This window comes from Anabas testudineus, chromosome 22 (assembly GCF_900324465.2).
Source record: "Anabas testudineus chromosome 22, fAnaTes1.2, whole genome shotgun sequence".
NCBI lineage: Eukaryota > Metazoa > Chordata > Actinopteri > Anabantiformes > Anabantidae > Anabas > Anabas testudineus.
The window spans coordinates 5730144-5748425 of record NC_046630.1 but is presented as its reverse complement, the minus strand read 5'-3'; the positions used below and the strand labels follow the sequence as shown (position 1 = coordinate 5748425).

Sequence of the window (18282 nt, the reverse complement as noted above, 5' to 3'; positions counted from 1 at the left end):
GTTTTAACTGGTTTTCAGGAACGGGTTACAAGCTATTTGGGAATCCACCAAATAGGATTTGAGGGACACCCCTCTAAGATGTTAATCTGTTAGCGATATGAAAGGCCGCTCACCCCACTAAACTCCCCCTCTGCAGAAACCCAGGAGCTCTTTATGGCCCCATCAGGCACCCGCATGGACGACTTACTGCTGACCTTGTGACCTGGCAGTTGAAGCCATATGAGGAGGGAATCTTTCTCTTGTCCCGTTAGTTCCTGCTCTCCTCACTTCTGCCTCTGTTTTTACCCTGATGCCTGATCCTGCCTGATTCAGTGCTTATTTTGTTATTTCATTGACTTGCTGAAAAAGGTCTGGTCCTGAGGAGTTGGGTGACTAATTGGATCGGTTGGGTTAAATAAATGTTTGAGTTCTTCCTTGCAATGGGGGGACCTTGGGGTAGGAGCCTCTCATCTTAGTAGAAAAGAGCCAAAACAAATTTATTCTATATGTATGTTACACACACGGTACAGTGTTATTTACACAGAAAATTAGGACAATAAACAAACTAAAAGATTAAAGTTGCAACAACAGAAAAACAAAAACAAGGTACATTGATGTAAGCTTTAATGAGGACTCTGTCATTGCAGGTTCCAGATCCAGAGAGGAACCAGTGACCCCACCAGCTACAAAAGCCTAAGTGATTGTTTCCGGACCATCTTCCGCAATGAGGGGTAGGTTGTGCACCTCTTCACTGTCCACTGTCTTCACAGCATAAATTACGTCAACCTTCTTCTCTGCGTTCTGACGACAGTCAGCATATTGTTAAAGTAGCAGTGATTAACTTTTCGGGCGATGATCTTACCACTACACTAACCAGCCAAGTGTCAGTGTGCTCTTTGGCAAACTTCAGGTGATCAGCAATGTTGTCCTGCCATAGACACTCTGCTTGTTCCATGTTTTACGTACTATAGGCTCATGAACACAGATGTTAGCCAGTTCCAATGACGCCTTCAAATCTTTGGCTGTCACTCGGGGTTGTTTCTTTACCTCATTAATGAGTGTTCGTTGTGCTCTTGGAGTCATTTTGACTGGCCGCCCACTTCTTGGTAGAGTAGCCACAGTCCCAACGTGTCTCTATTTGTAGATAGTTTGTCTAACTGTAGACTGGTGAATTTCTGGCTCCATTTAGCCAGGCACACATAAGCGGATTCTTCTTGTGTGGATAGGATAGTGAAAAGGTAGAGGGGTTTATGGTCATTATTCAAAGGGTTTTTTTTTACTTTTTTCAAGGTTGTTCTAAATAACTAAAGATCACATTTTATGAAGAATTATTGCAGAAAACCATGAAATTCTAAAAGGTTCACATACTTTTTCTTGCCACTGTACATGTAAAGCTTTTGCATTGAAATAAAGACTGTCACCCTGCCATGCTCCCTCCTTCTCTGCCTGCCTTGTGACAGGTCTGTGAGACAGTGCAGGCTTAAGAGAAAGTGGTTGCCACTCGCTCTGTTTACGGCGAGTCGACAGCTTTACAGCGGATATAAAGTTGATCTGCAGTGAGGTGTGAGCAAGCGCACCGTGAGAGGCTGACTAGTGACAGTTGGAAATCCTCAGCTGGCTGCAGTTCAGCTAACACAGCTATCCTGCTACTGTAGCTGTGTCCTCTTCACCTTCAACACACTCAACACAAATACTTACATTATGAAATTTAATGCCTCTGTGCCTGCATGCTTTTCGGGTGTGTCCTTCGGGAGTAGGTCCACTTGAATTTCAAGAGAAGTCTTTGACACAATAAAATGTTTGCCAAATTACACAGCACACATTTAACTATGACAGCTATTTGACAATAAGCTCACACACCATAGCTGCGGTACGTGTCAGGGAGTCCCTACAGGCGGAAGATCTACTTTAGGGATGACCAATTATCACTAACAGTAGGTTTTTCTGAGGCTGTAATCATTCCCCAGTAGCACATTGAGGGATTACCTCCAGGCCAAACCACTTAGTAATAATTTATACAGATAGTGCTGGGCCCCTCTGTAGTCGAATTATTATTAAAAATAAACATCTCCTTCAGCTGATGGCAGGACCGAACTATGACAGAGGAAACCTGAGCTCTTAGTTCAAGCTTGGTGATTAAACTGGAAAAAGACAAGGAAATGTGCTGCTGCAAAAACCTGCACACAATTACTACACCTAGAAACTCGATTTTTTATGTATTTGTGGATTAGAAGGTACTCAGTAATGTACATTAGGATGGTATTAAATATGGGAAATCTAGCATGAAATCCTGTAGTGGTGCTCATAAGTGTGTGACAGTGTGAACTGTGCTCACCAACATTTGGTTGTGTATTGCCTTACTGGCCACGCTCCTTTTTCTGTTGCATGTGGGCGCAGCAGCATGAGCATGTGTTAAGTGTTTCCGTCTGGAGGCAAACAAAAAGACTCTATTCTCAAGCATTCTTTACCAGTGTGGTATCCAGAGACTGGGTCGGGACCCAAAGCAAGGCCAGAGAATTATTAAGAGGGTCCACACATTACAGCAGAGTGTATTGGCCTGCGTGTAGTAGATCAGTGCATAATGCCTGGAACTAACAGTGCAGGGAGGGTTTTGGTGGGGCTCAATCCAGCTGGGACCACCCGTGCAAAAAAATATATACATTCATGGAAGTGTGAGGAAGTGCAGATAAGCGTGCCCAACAGATTGCATATGTTTTGTTACGGTGAAACAAACATGATTTGTGTGAAGTTACAGTTTAAAAGAATCGTTTGATATTTTAGGTAATATGCAGGCTTATTCTCTTCTTTGCCAAGAATGACTTTTTCTCAGTTTTATACAGGTTAAACCTAAATGTTGTGTTAAGTGGTGAGCTTCAGAGGTGCTGCTGTTGTTTCGTTACCTTTGGCCATTCTCACTGTTACCACCTGTCTACAGATTTTATGCTAAGCCAAACTAACCAGCTGCTAGTGATAGCATCATATCTATTGTACTCACATGAAAGTAGTATCAATCTTCTCATCTAGCCCACAGCAAAAAAAAAGTGTCTTATCCCACAAAAAATAAAAAAAATAAACTTAAAAGAAAAGAAAATAATACAGCCTCCATGCAGGTATAAACTGTGCCCTCACTTTTGTACACACTGCATTTTTTCAAATTTAGGTAAAATAAATTTAAAGTATTGTAATTCATTAAATACAAAAAATAAAACAAAATGTGATAGTGTATGAATGTGATCACCCACAGTATCAACTGTGCTGTAGTTGTCATAGCAGGAAAGAAATCTAGCTATACAAATAATCAGTAACTCAACCCTAATTAGCCTGCCAGCAAGGCACTAAATTAAACTGTCTTAACTGTGGTAAAACTGGTGAATAAATAATATTTTATCTCAAAATACTGTATGCATGATGCATTGCAGTATGCTTAGATATTTTCTTATGATGCATAAAGTATAGAAACATGGGATTTGTGCATTTTTCCAGTAAATCCTGCCCACCTGCAATTCTGCTTTATTGTTACTGTTAGTGACAATAGCAAGGTTAGAGTAGACACAGGGAAAGTGAAAATATTTGCAGTTGAAGCATGCTGATTGTTGACATATTAAAAGGTTCCCTGGGGCAGTTCATTTCTCAAGGATTTTCTTGTTGCTGTCTCGTGAAAACTGGCTGAAAATTTTTCTGCAGATGATAACTTTGTACTCATATGTACAGCCCCCCCCCCCCCCCACCCCCCCCCCCCCCCCCTCCCCGAAACAATTAACCCTAATTTATATATTTACACATTTCTGCTTTTATGAAGTTAGAATTTGTGCCTGATGTACGTTATCAAACGTGTCTGTGCAGTTCTGTCAGTGCTCGTCTCCTGTCCAGATGGATGGGAGCTGTTAAAAAAGGAAAGGTTTATGAAAATGAAAGACAAATCATACACACAAGCACATACAAACACACACCTACACACACATCCACCCCTGCATGCCCTGCGCTGCATCAGGAGACCATTTGTTTAGGAAAGCCAAAAAAGGGACTTAGTGTGTACTTTACATTGGAAATCAAATTAGGATTCAAATGAATGCCACTCACTAGAGGCCATATTTGTTCTGTAACAAATTTCACTCTGCCTTCATCACCTGGTGGCTCCCCATCCTGACCACACCCGGGAAATCTGTGGCCACCATTTGCATGGACAAAGAGAGCAGAGGGGAAGGGCCTTCCGTCTGCCTGAAATACCGTGTTTACACAAACGATACGAGGAATTAATTTTTGGTTTCTAGGAAGGATTTTCCTCATCCATAATCCTTTATACCGCCATTATTAGAATGACTTGATTACCCAGAGCCAGTACCAGTTGTGTAACCTGAGGTGTTGATGAAATAGGTTGAGTCTGTCATCTGATGACAAGTGTTGTGGTAATTAGTTTTGGTTCACTACAGTTTTTGGAAAGCAACCTTGCTACTGTTGGTTCCCGTAAGTGTAAAAGCCTGTTCTTGTCAGGTTATATTCACTGGAAATGTGTGCCAGCAGCAAAAATATTTACCCTACGACCCAATCAACCAGGATCATCTCTGTTGACTTGTAGAGAATGTTGCCACAACAGAGTTTGTGCCTCAGTTCACAGGATACAGCCGACCACAACACGTTGTCCTCTTTGTCCACAGGCATGTGTTCAATATCAATACACACTCCCATATACTTTATCTATGTCACCTGCAAGCAACTTAGTTGGAGGGTCATTCTGTTTTGGCTAAGGGTAGGCTGTGCACAAGTTTCTTATGCCCTCACTATAAAGCTCCTCTGCGTGTTTACCGATACATTCACGCCTTTTTGCTTTTGACTTTAAATTGTTGAAGGATAACAGACACATGCCAACTGTAAGTGATAGCCGATAATGTGAAAATGAATATCTGCATTTAAATGGTAACACTTTGTTTTAATCTTTGCTGTACAGAGTGTTTTTGTTGGGTTATTTTCAGCTGTGGATTTAATACACATTTACAGCTCTAGTGAATATTTAAAGCAGCAGAAAAGTGTGTTTGGAATTGAGTAAAAAAAAAAAAAAAAACAAGTGCCCAGTTTCATTATAATAAAGCAGCATGTCACCCAGTTCAAGGGTGTGGCTCACTGATATATTTTAATAGGGTTTGGACAACAATGGAGCCCTTTGGCATAAAGAAATACTACAATTTTGTAAATGTATACAGACGTGCACTACAAAATGTGATTCTTTTCGACTTATTACTGCTTCATAAGACACCAATGAACAGAAATTCCGTCACAGATTACCAACGCATGCATACACACACATGAACTACTCATGCAGACATGGGAAACCTGATTTGGTTTGCATTGTGGGTAATGTAGGTGCCAGGTTTTGACAAGGAACAACGATGAATAGACCAAAGAAGATGCTATCTCTGTTTGTTGTATTGCTTAATTTTAATCCTTTTAAGGAGTGTAATGGTGTATTAGTGAGGTACTTTTTCAATATAGCTAATGAGCCGGCACTAATTTGAGAAGAAAAGATTTGCGTGACTTAATCGTTTATCAATTGATACCATCATGTAATAAAATTATGAGCACTGTTTCTGGCATGTGTTTTTATTTTTTCACATCAAAGAAAAATCCGTTGCTTAACAACCAGGAAGCTTTGAATGGTTGCGAACACCCCGATTATTTTGCATTTTCCATGAATAGAATATTTGCTCATGGAAAAGTGTCCCATTGTGGACAAACAAGGAAGTGTGGATGTCAGAAAAGCTTTAAGCTGCTGGTGACGGCAAAAAACTTCTGGCAGGTCAACAGGTTTGTTAACTGTTTTAACATGATTCGATTTTCCTGGTCTGTCAGCTCCATACAACAGTAGCATGGACGATCAGCCATGATTGACAGGTGTCAGAACACACAGGCGCATCAGTTTGCTGTGTATGGATTGTCCTTGCTGACCTCTGTCCACCACATTAAAAGCACCAGATCACATCAACACAGTGTGTCTGAAACAACCTGACCTATATTTAATTGAATATTAAAAAAAAATGCACAAGGTTGAAGATAATTATTGAATTATTTAATTTATTACTATTTGACATTATTTCCTGGAACATCTGTATTGGTTCCAAAATGCCTGAGCATGAAGTTGTGTTCATGGTTCTGTTTAAAGATTTAGACCTGTTTTACCTGTTTCACTTTGAGACAATCCCTTTAAAGCAACATGTAGGAATGAGAGCAGCGGAAAAGTAGCTTGCTGTTGCCAGTGGCAGTTTGTTGTCAACACAACAGCTAATGACTCAGTAACATCCGATGCTACAGGTGTGCAGGGTTTTAGACCTAAGGCCTAAAATTTGCATATTACTTTTTTATGATTTATTATTGCTCACCGACATAGGTAGAAGGACAAACACATAACGTTTGTACACAAAATATTAAATTCAATCAAGAACCTGTATTGTGTTATTTGGTTGGCAACTTGTCTAACATCACCTGCCCGGACCTGTTAGTGTAAACTACACAAGTTTAAACAAATGAACTGTTCTGCCCATGTTTTCACTAAATTGAAGAGGGAGGGAAATGCATGTGTGTGCACTTCTGACTGTATACAAAACAATCTTTGTGCCGTCTTTGCAAAACAGAAAACATACTACTATCTTCTTGCATGTACACATCAAAGACTAGTTGCTCATTTGTTGGAATACATAACTTCCTGTGTTACATGACTCTAATTTGCCCAAATGAGTGAAAAATCACCATTTTCAAATTGGAAAATAAAACACTGGGAAAGATAATGAAGACATTTATGTACGGTTCACAAACATTAAAAAAGTATGCACTAATATGTTTTAAGACGGAATGGGCATAAATCTAACCTTGCTGTCTATTTACTCTGTAAAAATACTCCATTAAATTGATTTCACACTAAATACGGCCTGTGTAAAATGTAGGCATGCTGTACATTTCTATATACACAACTCTCTGTATCATTATTATTTTTCCTGCCTCCAAGTATGCTTTAAATCACAGCTGGACATATGATTGAGCAAAGGCAAACTACCAAATTGACTAAAATTATGCAGCTACCATGTTTTGAAACATCCAGTATATCAAATACTGAAATAAACTCTTAAATCATTTCCCTCGCAAATGCCTGCAGAGAATGTTTACGGTTTGTGGCTTGAAAATATATCTTGGTACTCGTGCTGCCAAACGGCAGCAGTACAGCCTTCTTTCTGTTTCCATTTTGTGAGCTTGGTATTAGTCACGTCATCTATTCTCAGTATTGTCAAGATTTGATTGCTGCTGCAACCATATATCTTTGAGAAAGTGCCATTTTAAAGGATTATACCCAGGGTGTTAGCAAATTTTAGTTCCGTAAAAGGCAGCCTTACTAGTTTTAGGTGTTTTGAAGGAGCTTTGTCATGTTTGAGAGAATAATCTTAAGGCCATCATGAGGGGTATCTCAGCTTGGGCTTGGAGACAACAAATTTATGAAGTAAAGCCTGCATTACAAACTGATGGCGTGACGTTTTTAAAGATGTGTGATGATAGTGCTGTCTGCGTTATCTGTGATCTAGCTTTTTGGATCTGCAAGTTGAGGATCTTTGCCACTGCTGCCTGATTTTGACATTTCTCCTCCTGACTAAGTGCATCTCTAAATTGCATTGTATTCCTTTACATATTAAATCATATGTACTTAACATTGTTAAATGATTCTTAGATGTCATTTCAGTAAAGTGTGACCCACTGACTAGACATTTGAAAATTGCTGGAGTTGTGCAGTCCATTGTAATAATCAAGTCTGCATTACTCATTATCAATATAAACCAAAATCTACACTTGGATGCGAATATATTAGGTCCATCTGTGTAATGAAGGTAGATGGAAACTGTAACTTTGTGATTTTAGAGGATGAGTTGCTGTTAAATCATAATGTGCTTCACAGAAAGGTGTTTCCATTCTCTTTGCCATGTCCTCATTGGTTCCAAAAGGATGGCCAAATTATAAGAAACACCTGTCAGTACAATGCAGTCCAGTTCAACAACACATAAAGACGAATGTGATAACCTTCATGAGGCTAACTGTGAACCTAATAACCAAGTTATTTAAGGTTCTGTGCACAGATAGATTTTATTTGGCAGAGCAGACTTTTTAATGCACGGCTATAAGAGATTTGTCATTAACATAAGTTCCAATGTAGATCAAATTGAATATAACATGCAAAGCCACGGATATGGCTCTTACAGAACCATATCAGTGGTTGCAAGGTCTGTAAGGTCTAAATTGTTTCACTATATATGAAAGGAAGAAACTCAGTTCATGCTCTCGCTGGTGTATCTGTCATATATATGACGGAGAAAAGAAGCCAATATTCTCAAATGAATAATGAGAACTAGTGTTTTTCATACTTACTTTATATGAATCTAATCGACTAATTGTTTCAGCTCTTGACGACATCCGCTTTAATTAAAAATATCCAGGGGAAACCGGACAAGTTATGAAATTAATATAAAGGTTAACTGCCATCAGCTTAGTATGTGTAATATTTTATTTTGTCTCTCTACAGCATCTTCGGTTTCTACAAGGGAATCTTGCCTCCGATTGTGGCAGAAACGCCAAAGAGAGCGGTCAAGGTGGGAATAAATATGTTTATGTTGGTTCATAGAAAGCTGCAAAGCTGACGCTCAGGCTCTGCTTTCACTGAACTGCACTTGTACCATATGAAAACATTCAAACCGCAGTTGCTCTGACATGGTACACACATGTTGATTAAACACATGATGCCATCCGTCATGTCTGCCTATACAGCCACTCCTATTTGCGCCGTCGGCCTAACAAATATTGACTTACAACCATTTACAGCAAGCCTACCTCAGAGTCCCATCTTTTGATATTTGTTTGGAGGGAGGCTTAGCATCTTTCCCCTCACACAACATATAATGAGGCCTAATGCCACTGAGTTGCTCTGTAATGAGATGCTGGAGACAAGGATGTGTGAACTTTAGAAATAAGCACTCACACTGAGAAGATGGGGTAATCGCTCACACAGCGAACAAAGCCGGCTGATGATGAGAAATGTCTGGAGCAAAGAATTAAAGCAAATTAAGGCTCAGATTAAAACACCCCTGTTGGCATTTTGCCCTTTGCTCAGGTAAACAAATCAGTGGACGTGTCTCCTTTTGAGAATGTGCTTCAGACTTTTCTCTTTCCACAGAGATCGAGTTATGAAGTCGATCTAAAAGAGCAATCCAACTGTCATGTGCTTTTTGAGTTGGTACAACACTCACGTAACTGCTTTTAATAGTTTGTGTGTATATGTATATGTGGGTGTGTATGTGTGCAGAGATGTCAGTTTATAAATGACCTTCTGACAGCTCATCTATCCCAATCTTTCCTCTGCAGTTTTTCACCTTTGAGCAATACAAGAAGTTGCTGAATTTGACCCCTTTGTCTCCTGGTGTGGTGAGTATTAAAATACATAGACACCTGAATACACTCTCACCTGAAAAATAAACAGACATACACATTACCAGGAAGAACACCATGTGTTAAAAATCAACGTTTCAGTTCACCTGCCAAAGTCAAAGGCTGGTAAAACAAAGACAAATGCCAAGACTAAGTTTACCAGCAAAATGAATTCATGTAAATTTAAACGTCACTGGTGTTTCATGTACAAATACAGGTAATGCAGGAGTACATCTAGTCAATTTGTCACTCATTTTATATCTTTGTCTCAGACGGTTTGTGAGTGTTTACTGTTAAAAAATACTAAACTGGCATAATAGTAGCTTAACTGTCCACAGTGGACAGACTAAAAGAAAATCTGAAGTAGGGATTAAGTGATTAAGCCTGGATGAACACTTTTGTTAGGTGTTAAGCACATATTAAAGAATCCTTGGTGATTACCTCCATCAAATGTCAGACACACCATAGATTGTATAATGAAGGTAACTTAGCCCGATAACTAATTATTATGTGAATGAGATTAAGAAAGCACTTGATTCAAACATGTATAGCTATCAAAATGTAGAAACATACTGTTCAGCATGAATATATAGAGGTTTAATTAAAGGTATGAAGTGTGGAGTTAAAGGTTGACTACATTGTAATTTGGTCTAGTAGAAACTGATCAGCTGATCATAAAAAAATAATGAAAAAAAAAAGTACAGGAGTTTTGTTGGTAGTGCTTTTTGTAGCCAGTGTACCTGGCAGCTTGTAGTGGGAGTATATATGGTCGTTAGTAGAGACAAGGGTGAAAAAGACATTCATATTTGTAGTTTGCTGTTTTGCTGATCATTTTAGTGCTGCAGTTTGAGTGCTCATGTGAAGGTGGATATTCACAATATACTGTATATGCAGAAACCCTCTCAGGTTTGTCTGTATGCATATGATCCCAAAACAGATGGTGAATCGTGGACCTCCATGCGATTTAAAAAAGCTTTCGAAGCGGATTGGCCAAACTAAAACCTGGTCCAGCATGCAATAAGGCCTCTGACTCCACTGTTGTGAAACAACCAGATTCACATTAGTATATATGTAACATCAAACCCTAAGATGCATAATGACCCCTTGGGGAGGATGTGTGTATAAATGTCCACAGTTCAGGAAGAAAGAACCGTGATATCACAGAAACGCCTTTGAGGACTGTATTCAACTTTTTCCTTTTCATCAGTTCCATCAGCTCCATTGTGAACATGATACCTCAGAAACAACTTGCAGTAATATCATTAAATTTAGCACTAGCACTCACCTTGAACTCAAGGATAAACTGATTAGATTTTGAAGGTCACTGTGAACTCATGAATGTCTCACTCTTGTCAGCAAAACATATAAACTAATTCCAATGTGGTGATTCTAGTTTAATAGTCTTGTGTGTTATATTAACTCAACATGAGTTGACTCACACTGACCATAAGTTTTGTTGGTTTTGCTGACTGACAGTTCCAAAAAAGGCTTGTTCAAAGATGAATCAGTACTCGGTACCTTTTGACCAAAAGGGGGAAAGGCAGCAATGCCAATTATATAAAGTTAAGAAACAGAAACTGCACAAAGAAACTTCTTGTTTCTAACATTAGTCAATGCAATGAAGTTTGTATAGTGAAGCTTCAGGCAGATACATATGGTCAATTGTGCAAAACTGATTTCTGACTGAAATCAGGCATTTACAGTTTCTTCCTAGTATTTAATTTGAGGTTTTTACATCTACAGTGAAACCTTTTAAAATGTAAAGATAATAGCCCTTTTTACGTAGTCCCTGAGGTAGGTTGTATGCACTTTAATCTAAAACATCTAAAGTATACCTCTAATGACATGCTATATAAATAAAATTACTTTGCCAAGGTAAAAAGGTGTAATTCATACCAATAAGGTCAAACACTTCTAACGCTGGTATTCGTCACTTACACCTCATAGTCATTGTTTCATTTGAAATCCAGTATTCTGAAGTAAAGCCAAACTAACCTAATACTTAACACAGTCCTAATAAGTGGACTTCACTGTATATTTGCTTGGCGGTTGTTATGTCTACATAGGCCATGAATCTATAAGTGGTTTCATCCTTAATCTGGTTTCTGTTATATTGAGTCAGACAGATTCGCATTGCTGGGGTGCAGTCACCACACACCACCTATTCAGGTGGCAGCCAAGTGTCAGGCATGATTGATTACTTACCTGTAACTCAGTGTAGGGGCTGCCCCAGCTCAGCACATATCCTCAGCTTGTTTTTACAGCCATTGGTGGAGAAGTGTTTACCTGTCTCATCCATCAAGCGCTCCTCACCCTCCACCTCTGCCTCTTTTCCACTATCTTCTTCCTCCTCTTCTTCAAGTGCCTCCATCTCCGGCTATTTTAGTCACATCAGGACATTAGAGTGAATTATAGATTGTGAAAAGCTCTCTCTTTTCTATTCAGTGTGGCACAGCTGAATGCCTTCATGTTGATTAATGGGGACACACACAGTAATAATACAAATAAGGAATTAAAATTTGGCTGCCTGGCTGTGTAAACATCGCAAGGCATGTCTGAGAGGATGGGTCCCGGGGCTCTGACAGCAGGATAAAGAGGCAGAAAGAGTAATGAGCTATAGATACATTCTTGACATGTTCCCATTACACTTCTCTCTGAGCACGTACACACACGCTTACATGCAGACATTTTGCAAGAGATGCCACAAATTAAACTAAAGCACTGTGGATCTTAGCAAATAATGACTAGTTTAATATGTTTGACTTCCTTGAATATAATTTTAATCAACTTGCTACTTGGCCCACATTCCTGTTTGCTCCTTCACCTTCCTCTCCCTCTCCCTCCTATCTGTCATCTCATATTTTGTTAAATGATAACAAACGCAGGTGTCTTGTGTGCATTTGTCAAACAACAACAATGACAGCCATGACGGAAACAAATGTCCATTTCAGACAAGACAAAGAGACTTGGGGAACGAGTTTCTGAAAACGAAACTACAAAAGAGCATTGCGTTCTTTAGCCTGGACACTTTGATGTAGTCTTTCTTACTGTCTATTCTGCTTGGTCCCTACCCAAATATTCACATTGTCAGTCCTAAATCATGTCCATCTCCCCTCCAGGCACTGTCTGTAGCAGGTCTTGGCTCAGGCTTGACTGAGGCTGTTGTTGTCAATCCATTCGAAGTGGTGAAAGTCAGTCTGCAAGCCAACAGAGATTCCTTCAAAGAGGTTGGTAGAAATAAAAAACAGTTTTAACTTGTAAAGTGTTGGTAATGTGCACATTTCTGAAGGGGCCCAGTGGTTTCGTGTCAGCCTTTGACGTGTCCTTCTGAATTCATTCTCTCCAATGCAGCAACCCTCATCATTTGCTCAAGCCAGACGCATCATTAAGTCAGACGGCTTTGGACTGAAGGGTCTGAATAAAGGATTAACATCAACACTCGGACGCCATGGTGTTTTCAACATGATCTACTTTGGCTTCTACTTCAATGTCAAGGATGCTATTCCTGCCAGCTCGGTAATATGCCAGTCAAAATCTATGATCACACTCTGACCTCCACTGCTGTTTTGGTTTTTACCCACAAATGCAAACCCCAAGCCAAGTGACATGCACAGCTCTTGAGCTTTCCCTTTAGTGTTGACAACAATGAGTTTCTGCTAACCTCAGGCTATATGATACATGGATACCAGTCATCTCTCCAGTGGGGAACAGCAAGTGTTTGACAGTGTAATTAATTAGCCTGACTGCCATGACAAGGAGGAAGCAAAAATCAGCAAAGGAGCTTGTAAGATCAGCCCTGCTAATACCTCGTCTGTTTGCTCTTCATAACATCCTCAAAGTCTCAGATTACACATCCGGCAGGGCCTGATGGCCCAAACAAAAGTTAATTTTGTTTAATGGAAACGTTACCATACGCCAGTTCCACATGTACAAACTGGAGCATTAGATTAACTCCAATGAACTAATTGGAAGCAGACAACAGTACTATTTTCAAGAGGAGGTTACAGCAGGAGCTCAGACTCTACTATATTTTCAACATTTTTCCAGTGACGCATGATGTACAAAGAACCAAGTGGTCATCCTCTGTGAATGATAATTATGTGGCTGGATGACTCAAATAGCTCTCTTCTTAGATTGTGGCCATTGCTTTTGGGAATGATCCATCGGTATGTGCCTTGAATGGTCCTGTTTGTGAGAGGCTAACGACAGCCATTGTTAAGGCAGCAATGGATAAATATTGTGGCCTCTGACGGCTTACAGGCTGAGCTGATAGTGGCGTTTCTCCAAAGCCCTTTTGTCAAGCAACATGAGCAATGAGCTTGCAACTCAAACATGTCCATAGTCAAATTCAGTCGGTCGACTTCGGGCTTCTCTCATGTCACCATTTGAATAGTACAGGGGGGAAAGATAGCACTGCCATCATTCACAAGTGAATGTGTGAGGAGATGTTTGCTTAAGGCTGTTAGGAAGTGGGTTGATGGGTGTACTTAGGCCGGGGGTATGTTACCCCTTTCTCCACATCCCACAAAAAAAGTAAAGAGCAGAAGTGGGATTAGCTGTTGATTTACTTCAGCTCTCGGGGTGTCCAGCCGCTTGAGAAAGGCCTGAACCAGAGAGGCTGCTGTCATTTGTAAAAATATCCTGGCCAATTAGCTGTCAGAGCTCTCTGAGTCTGGGCTTCTTTGGTACAGTAATACCCCTGTGCCGAGTCACAGCCCAATTACCCAAATTGTCCCCATATGCCTCCCTAGTCTGCCTGCATGAACCCTGTTTATAAATCCTCTGTCTTGGCTCCCCAGAGAACATGTGCTACTGCTCAGCCAATCAAAACGCTGCAACACGGTCAGGAAGCACTAATCTGCCCCCCGCTACCATAAAATGATCAGGGCTTTCATGCCAGCTTTGCAATCATATGGACAAGCCCCCCCCTCCCGCTCTCCTTCAGTTTCCCTCACATGCATATAGACATAATGTCCCGATTCTATGTTGTCAACTTCTTTTTTTTTTTTTTTTTTTTTTTTTTAAATGTATGATAACTTTTTTAGTTAAATTGATCCACACACAGCTCACAAATCACTTATTTGAATCCTAAATCTCCTTTTCTTTACCAGGACCCCACCCTTGAGTTCCTGAGGAAGTTTACTATTGGTCTGGCATCTGGAACCATCTCCTCCTGTGTGAACATTCCCTTCGACGTAGCCAAGAGCCGCATCCAAGGCCCGCAGCCAGTGCCAGGACAGATCAAGTACCGCACCTGCTTCCAGACCATGGCGCTGGTGTACCGGGAGGAGGGGTACGTACGAGGGGGGAAATATAGGGAATCCTCAGGACAAAATTCAAAACACTTCCACCGATTCCTCCCAGAATTAATGAGTCACTTTGTCTGTTTTCTTAGCAATTGATAGTTGGTTATCTGCCAAGCTGGCTGTCAGAAAAGACAAATGTACCAGCTACAAGTTAGCAGCACTTGATTGTGCGGTGTGAGTTTCCTACACTAACTACAGGGGAAGTGCATGAACGGCTTGATGCAAAGCTGTGATCTGATGAATGGAAACCAAATACTGATTCGGGGCTGTATTCTCCACGTGTGTGTGATCATATATTTCTGCAGTTTGTCAGTTGTACAGTAAATGTTAACATATTTTCAAACCTTGGAGAGTGACAGCTCTAAATGGAAGCTTCAAGGAAAGATGTATGTTATGTTAGCAATTGCCCCAGGCTCTCCACTTTCCCCCATGCAGCTCTGCTAGACAAGGGCCAGGGAGATGTTTGTAGTTAGTGGACACAGGGGCCTGGGGGGCTGCTGGAGGAATAGCACTGAATCGTTGTCGTCGCAGGGGTGCGTAGAGGGTGCCCCCTCCGCCACATCCAGTCCCCTGCTCTAACACAACACAGTCCCAGCTAATTAGTGGTCCCTATGGGAGACGTCGTTAAGCAGACCCTAACGAGCCGCGCGGCGCTCCACGGGTCAATCTAATCAGACAGAGGGCCAGGGAGGAAGTGGGTCGAGCCTTATTAACGCCATCAGTGGCTGGGCAGGGAGTGGGACAGGGAGCACGAGGCGAAGGCAGGCAGCCACTGATCACCTTGAATGCATTAAGGGGCAGGTACTCACCAGAACTGGCCGTTAGACTTCAACTAGGTACCTGACTGTGGTGAGAGACAAGCAGACAGGCAAGAACTCACTCACTCACTCCAGCCTGTACACACATTCACATGCAAGTACACGATCACACACACACATACTATAAGAGTGTGTAGATCAAGTATTCAGTTTTAATGAAAAATTGGCAGCCGCACAGCGTAGAAATACTGAAAATACTTAAATGTTACACAAGTGAAAGTACAAACATATAAGCATCACAGTATACCAAACAAACCAAACGTGCAGAATGGAGCGTTTCAGAATGATGTAAATTATAATGTTGAACGATACTTTTTGATGCATTAATGTGTGCTTCATTTTAATGTTGGATTTGTAAAAGTGGAACTTATTTAAATTACTTATATAATGGTGCATAGTTTGTGATTTTCCCCTAGATGACTAACGAGGAAGCAAAAAAAAAAGAGAGGAGGAAGTTGTCAAATAAATTCAGTAGAATTGCAAGTTTAATGTTTCCCTGTGAATTGTAGAGTCAGAGTCAAAGTGAAGAGAAATACCTCAAATAAACGTTCTATGATCAAATTGAGTGTTACAGGATTTCCAGATGGATGGATTGCAACATGTTTTATTTAAACAACATTAATGTGATGTTTTGTTTTTTTTATAGGTATTTTGCACTATACAAGGGATTGGTGCCTAAGATTATGAGGCTTGGACCAGGTAACAAAAAAAATCTTTATAATGATATAAAAATCATCCTTACAGCCACAGATTGAGGATGGAACATGTTTAGTTTGAAATCTATAATTGTTTTAGTTTGAGTAGTTTCTTTTTTTTTTTTTTTGTATTCTGTAAGTTCTCAAATTATTAATCTTGACAGACCTTCTCAAAACACATTAGTGCTAAATGAAACTTTGTATGAGGACAAACACTACTTCACTCTCAGATATGTTAATTACTATTTTTGCAATATGTGCCTTATTACAACAAAAATCCATAGTTTGTATTTTTTCTGTTAATATTTGAATGAATATTGTGAGTATACCCAATTTGTTGACAGAAGCCTGCATGTTCCAGCACTGGGCACATCACCTGACGTTAACTATAAGCTTCTATTGGTCGGGTACATCACACTGCTGATTCACTGTGATGTAAAAGGCAGATTAACTCATTGTGGCTCTGCTGCAGGTGGAGCAGTGATGCTGCTGGTCTATGAATATGTGTCTGGATGGCTACAGAAGAACTGGTAACAAAAAATGAACAAGACACCCACGAGCGTGCCTCACTGATTGTGCCTGAATGCTAATATTGTCACCTAATGCCAGTAATGTCCGAACAAATTAGTTTTTTCTAAACAAAAATACCAAATCACAGTTTCAAAATATTTTAGGGAAAAAACTCATCATCATCTAAGTCTGTTTCTCAGGAATTACAAACAGCTGCAATATATATCTATTATATAAAACAGTTAAGATATAAACGTTTTTCAACATTTTAGGTTAAAAAGAATATGAAACCCGTTTTGTGGGATGTGGTCGAACATGTCTCATCTCCCATGACTGATGGAGGTATTTTGTTTTTGTTTTTTTTTCTGTGCTCGTCTCACTGGTTTTAAGTGGGTGGTGCTCAGTTTTTACAAGACGTTTTATAGTTCTGTGAACAAATCAGAGTTTAGAACTATTTGAATCTTAATCTTTTTACGCTTAAGGGGCTGTTTGCACGTTTTCAGTACAACCATTCATCCTCTCAGTCCTTAGAAAGCAGAACATGTGTTGTTGAGAGCTGAACTCCAAAGGCATGTTTTGATGAACTTTAATTCTGATTGTTGATTAGTATGAATACACGAATACTTAATTTTTAAAAAGAAAAACTTGATGAATGAAGTTTTCAGGGGCTTCAGTGTTTTGTTGAAATAAAACACTAACAACAGAGTGAAAGCATGTTTACATGACAGTCACTAAAAGAACTTCCAAAGTTAAACAACTCAGCTCTAGAGCCACTAAGCAGCAGTTAAGGGTACGTTATATGGTCGTCATATAACACCACGTTATAAGACAAAACTTGGACACATACATACTTCATGAGTCTCAATTCCCAAATGTTTCCAACCTCCAACAAATATGAATAGGGAATAGTTCACTGCAAATATACTGAATTCTGATATTGCAGATTGCTGACTGAGCCATACTGTATATCTCAAGCAAAGCAAATAGATGCAGTAATGCCTATCTAATTCTTAATAAGTGAAATTTGAGTTGTTTTTTTTTTCTTTTTTTTAATAAATAAATATTTTCCTGATTCTGTTTTTTACATATTACTATGCAACTCCTTTCAATTGGACTAGCATGAATTCATTTTTCAACATTTTATTGGTAAGAAATTTTGGAAATGTGACTCTTAATGTTTAATTCTAAAATATTAGCAGCTGTAAAAAGCTGCTTGTATTTGCTGATAATTAATAAAAAGGAATAAATAAAACCCCTCACTTGGTTCCTCACTGTGTGAGTGTGTGTGTGTGTGTGTGTGTGTGTGTGTGTGTGTGTGTGTGTGTGTGTGTGTGTGTGTGTGTGTGTGTGTGTGTGTGTGTGTGTGTGTGTTGTTGGTGGATGGGTGAAGCCAACCGTAGGTTTGTGTTGATGCATGTTTGTGATTGTCAGCTTGGCATTGATGTAAGCATTTCCCCCTCCTTCAGTTTACCGCTTGTTCACCCTCCTCCTCGTCTTTCCCCCGAAAAAGCACTTTGTTATTTG

At 39.8% G+C, this 18282-nt stretch overlaps 1 protein-coding gene across 2 annotated transcripts in view; it reads left to right on the top strand.

Annotated features, from left to right (window-relative positions):
• The window catches only part of slc25a21 (solute carrier family 25 member 21), a 78395-nt gene extending 60454 nt beyond the window's left edge, over window positions 1-17941 (top strand). For both annotated transcript variants that reach the window (XM_026338999.1, XM_026338998.1), the window contains exons 4-11: window positions 627-710; window positions 8531-8597; window positions 9367-9426; window positions 12549-12656; window positions 12781-12945; window positions 14541-14722; window positions 16200-16252; window positions 16721-17941. In XM_026338999.1, coding sequence (XP_026194784.1) covers window positions 627-710; window positions 8531-8597; window positions 9367-9426; window positions 12549-12656; window positions 12781-12945; window positions 14541-14722; window positions 16200-16252; window positions 16721-16782 — 781 coding nt within the window. In that variant the 3' untranslated portion in view covers window positions 16783-17941. The remainder of the gene's footprint in view (window positions 1-626; window positions 711-8530; window positions 8598-9366; window positions 9427-12548; window positions 12657-12780; window positions 12946-14540; window positions 14723-16199; window positions 16253-16720) is intronic.
• The last annotated feature ends 341 nt before the right edge of the window (window positions 17942-18282 follow it).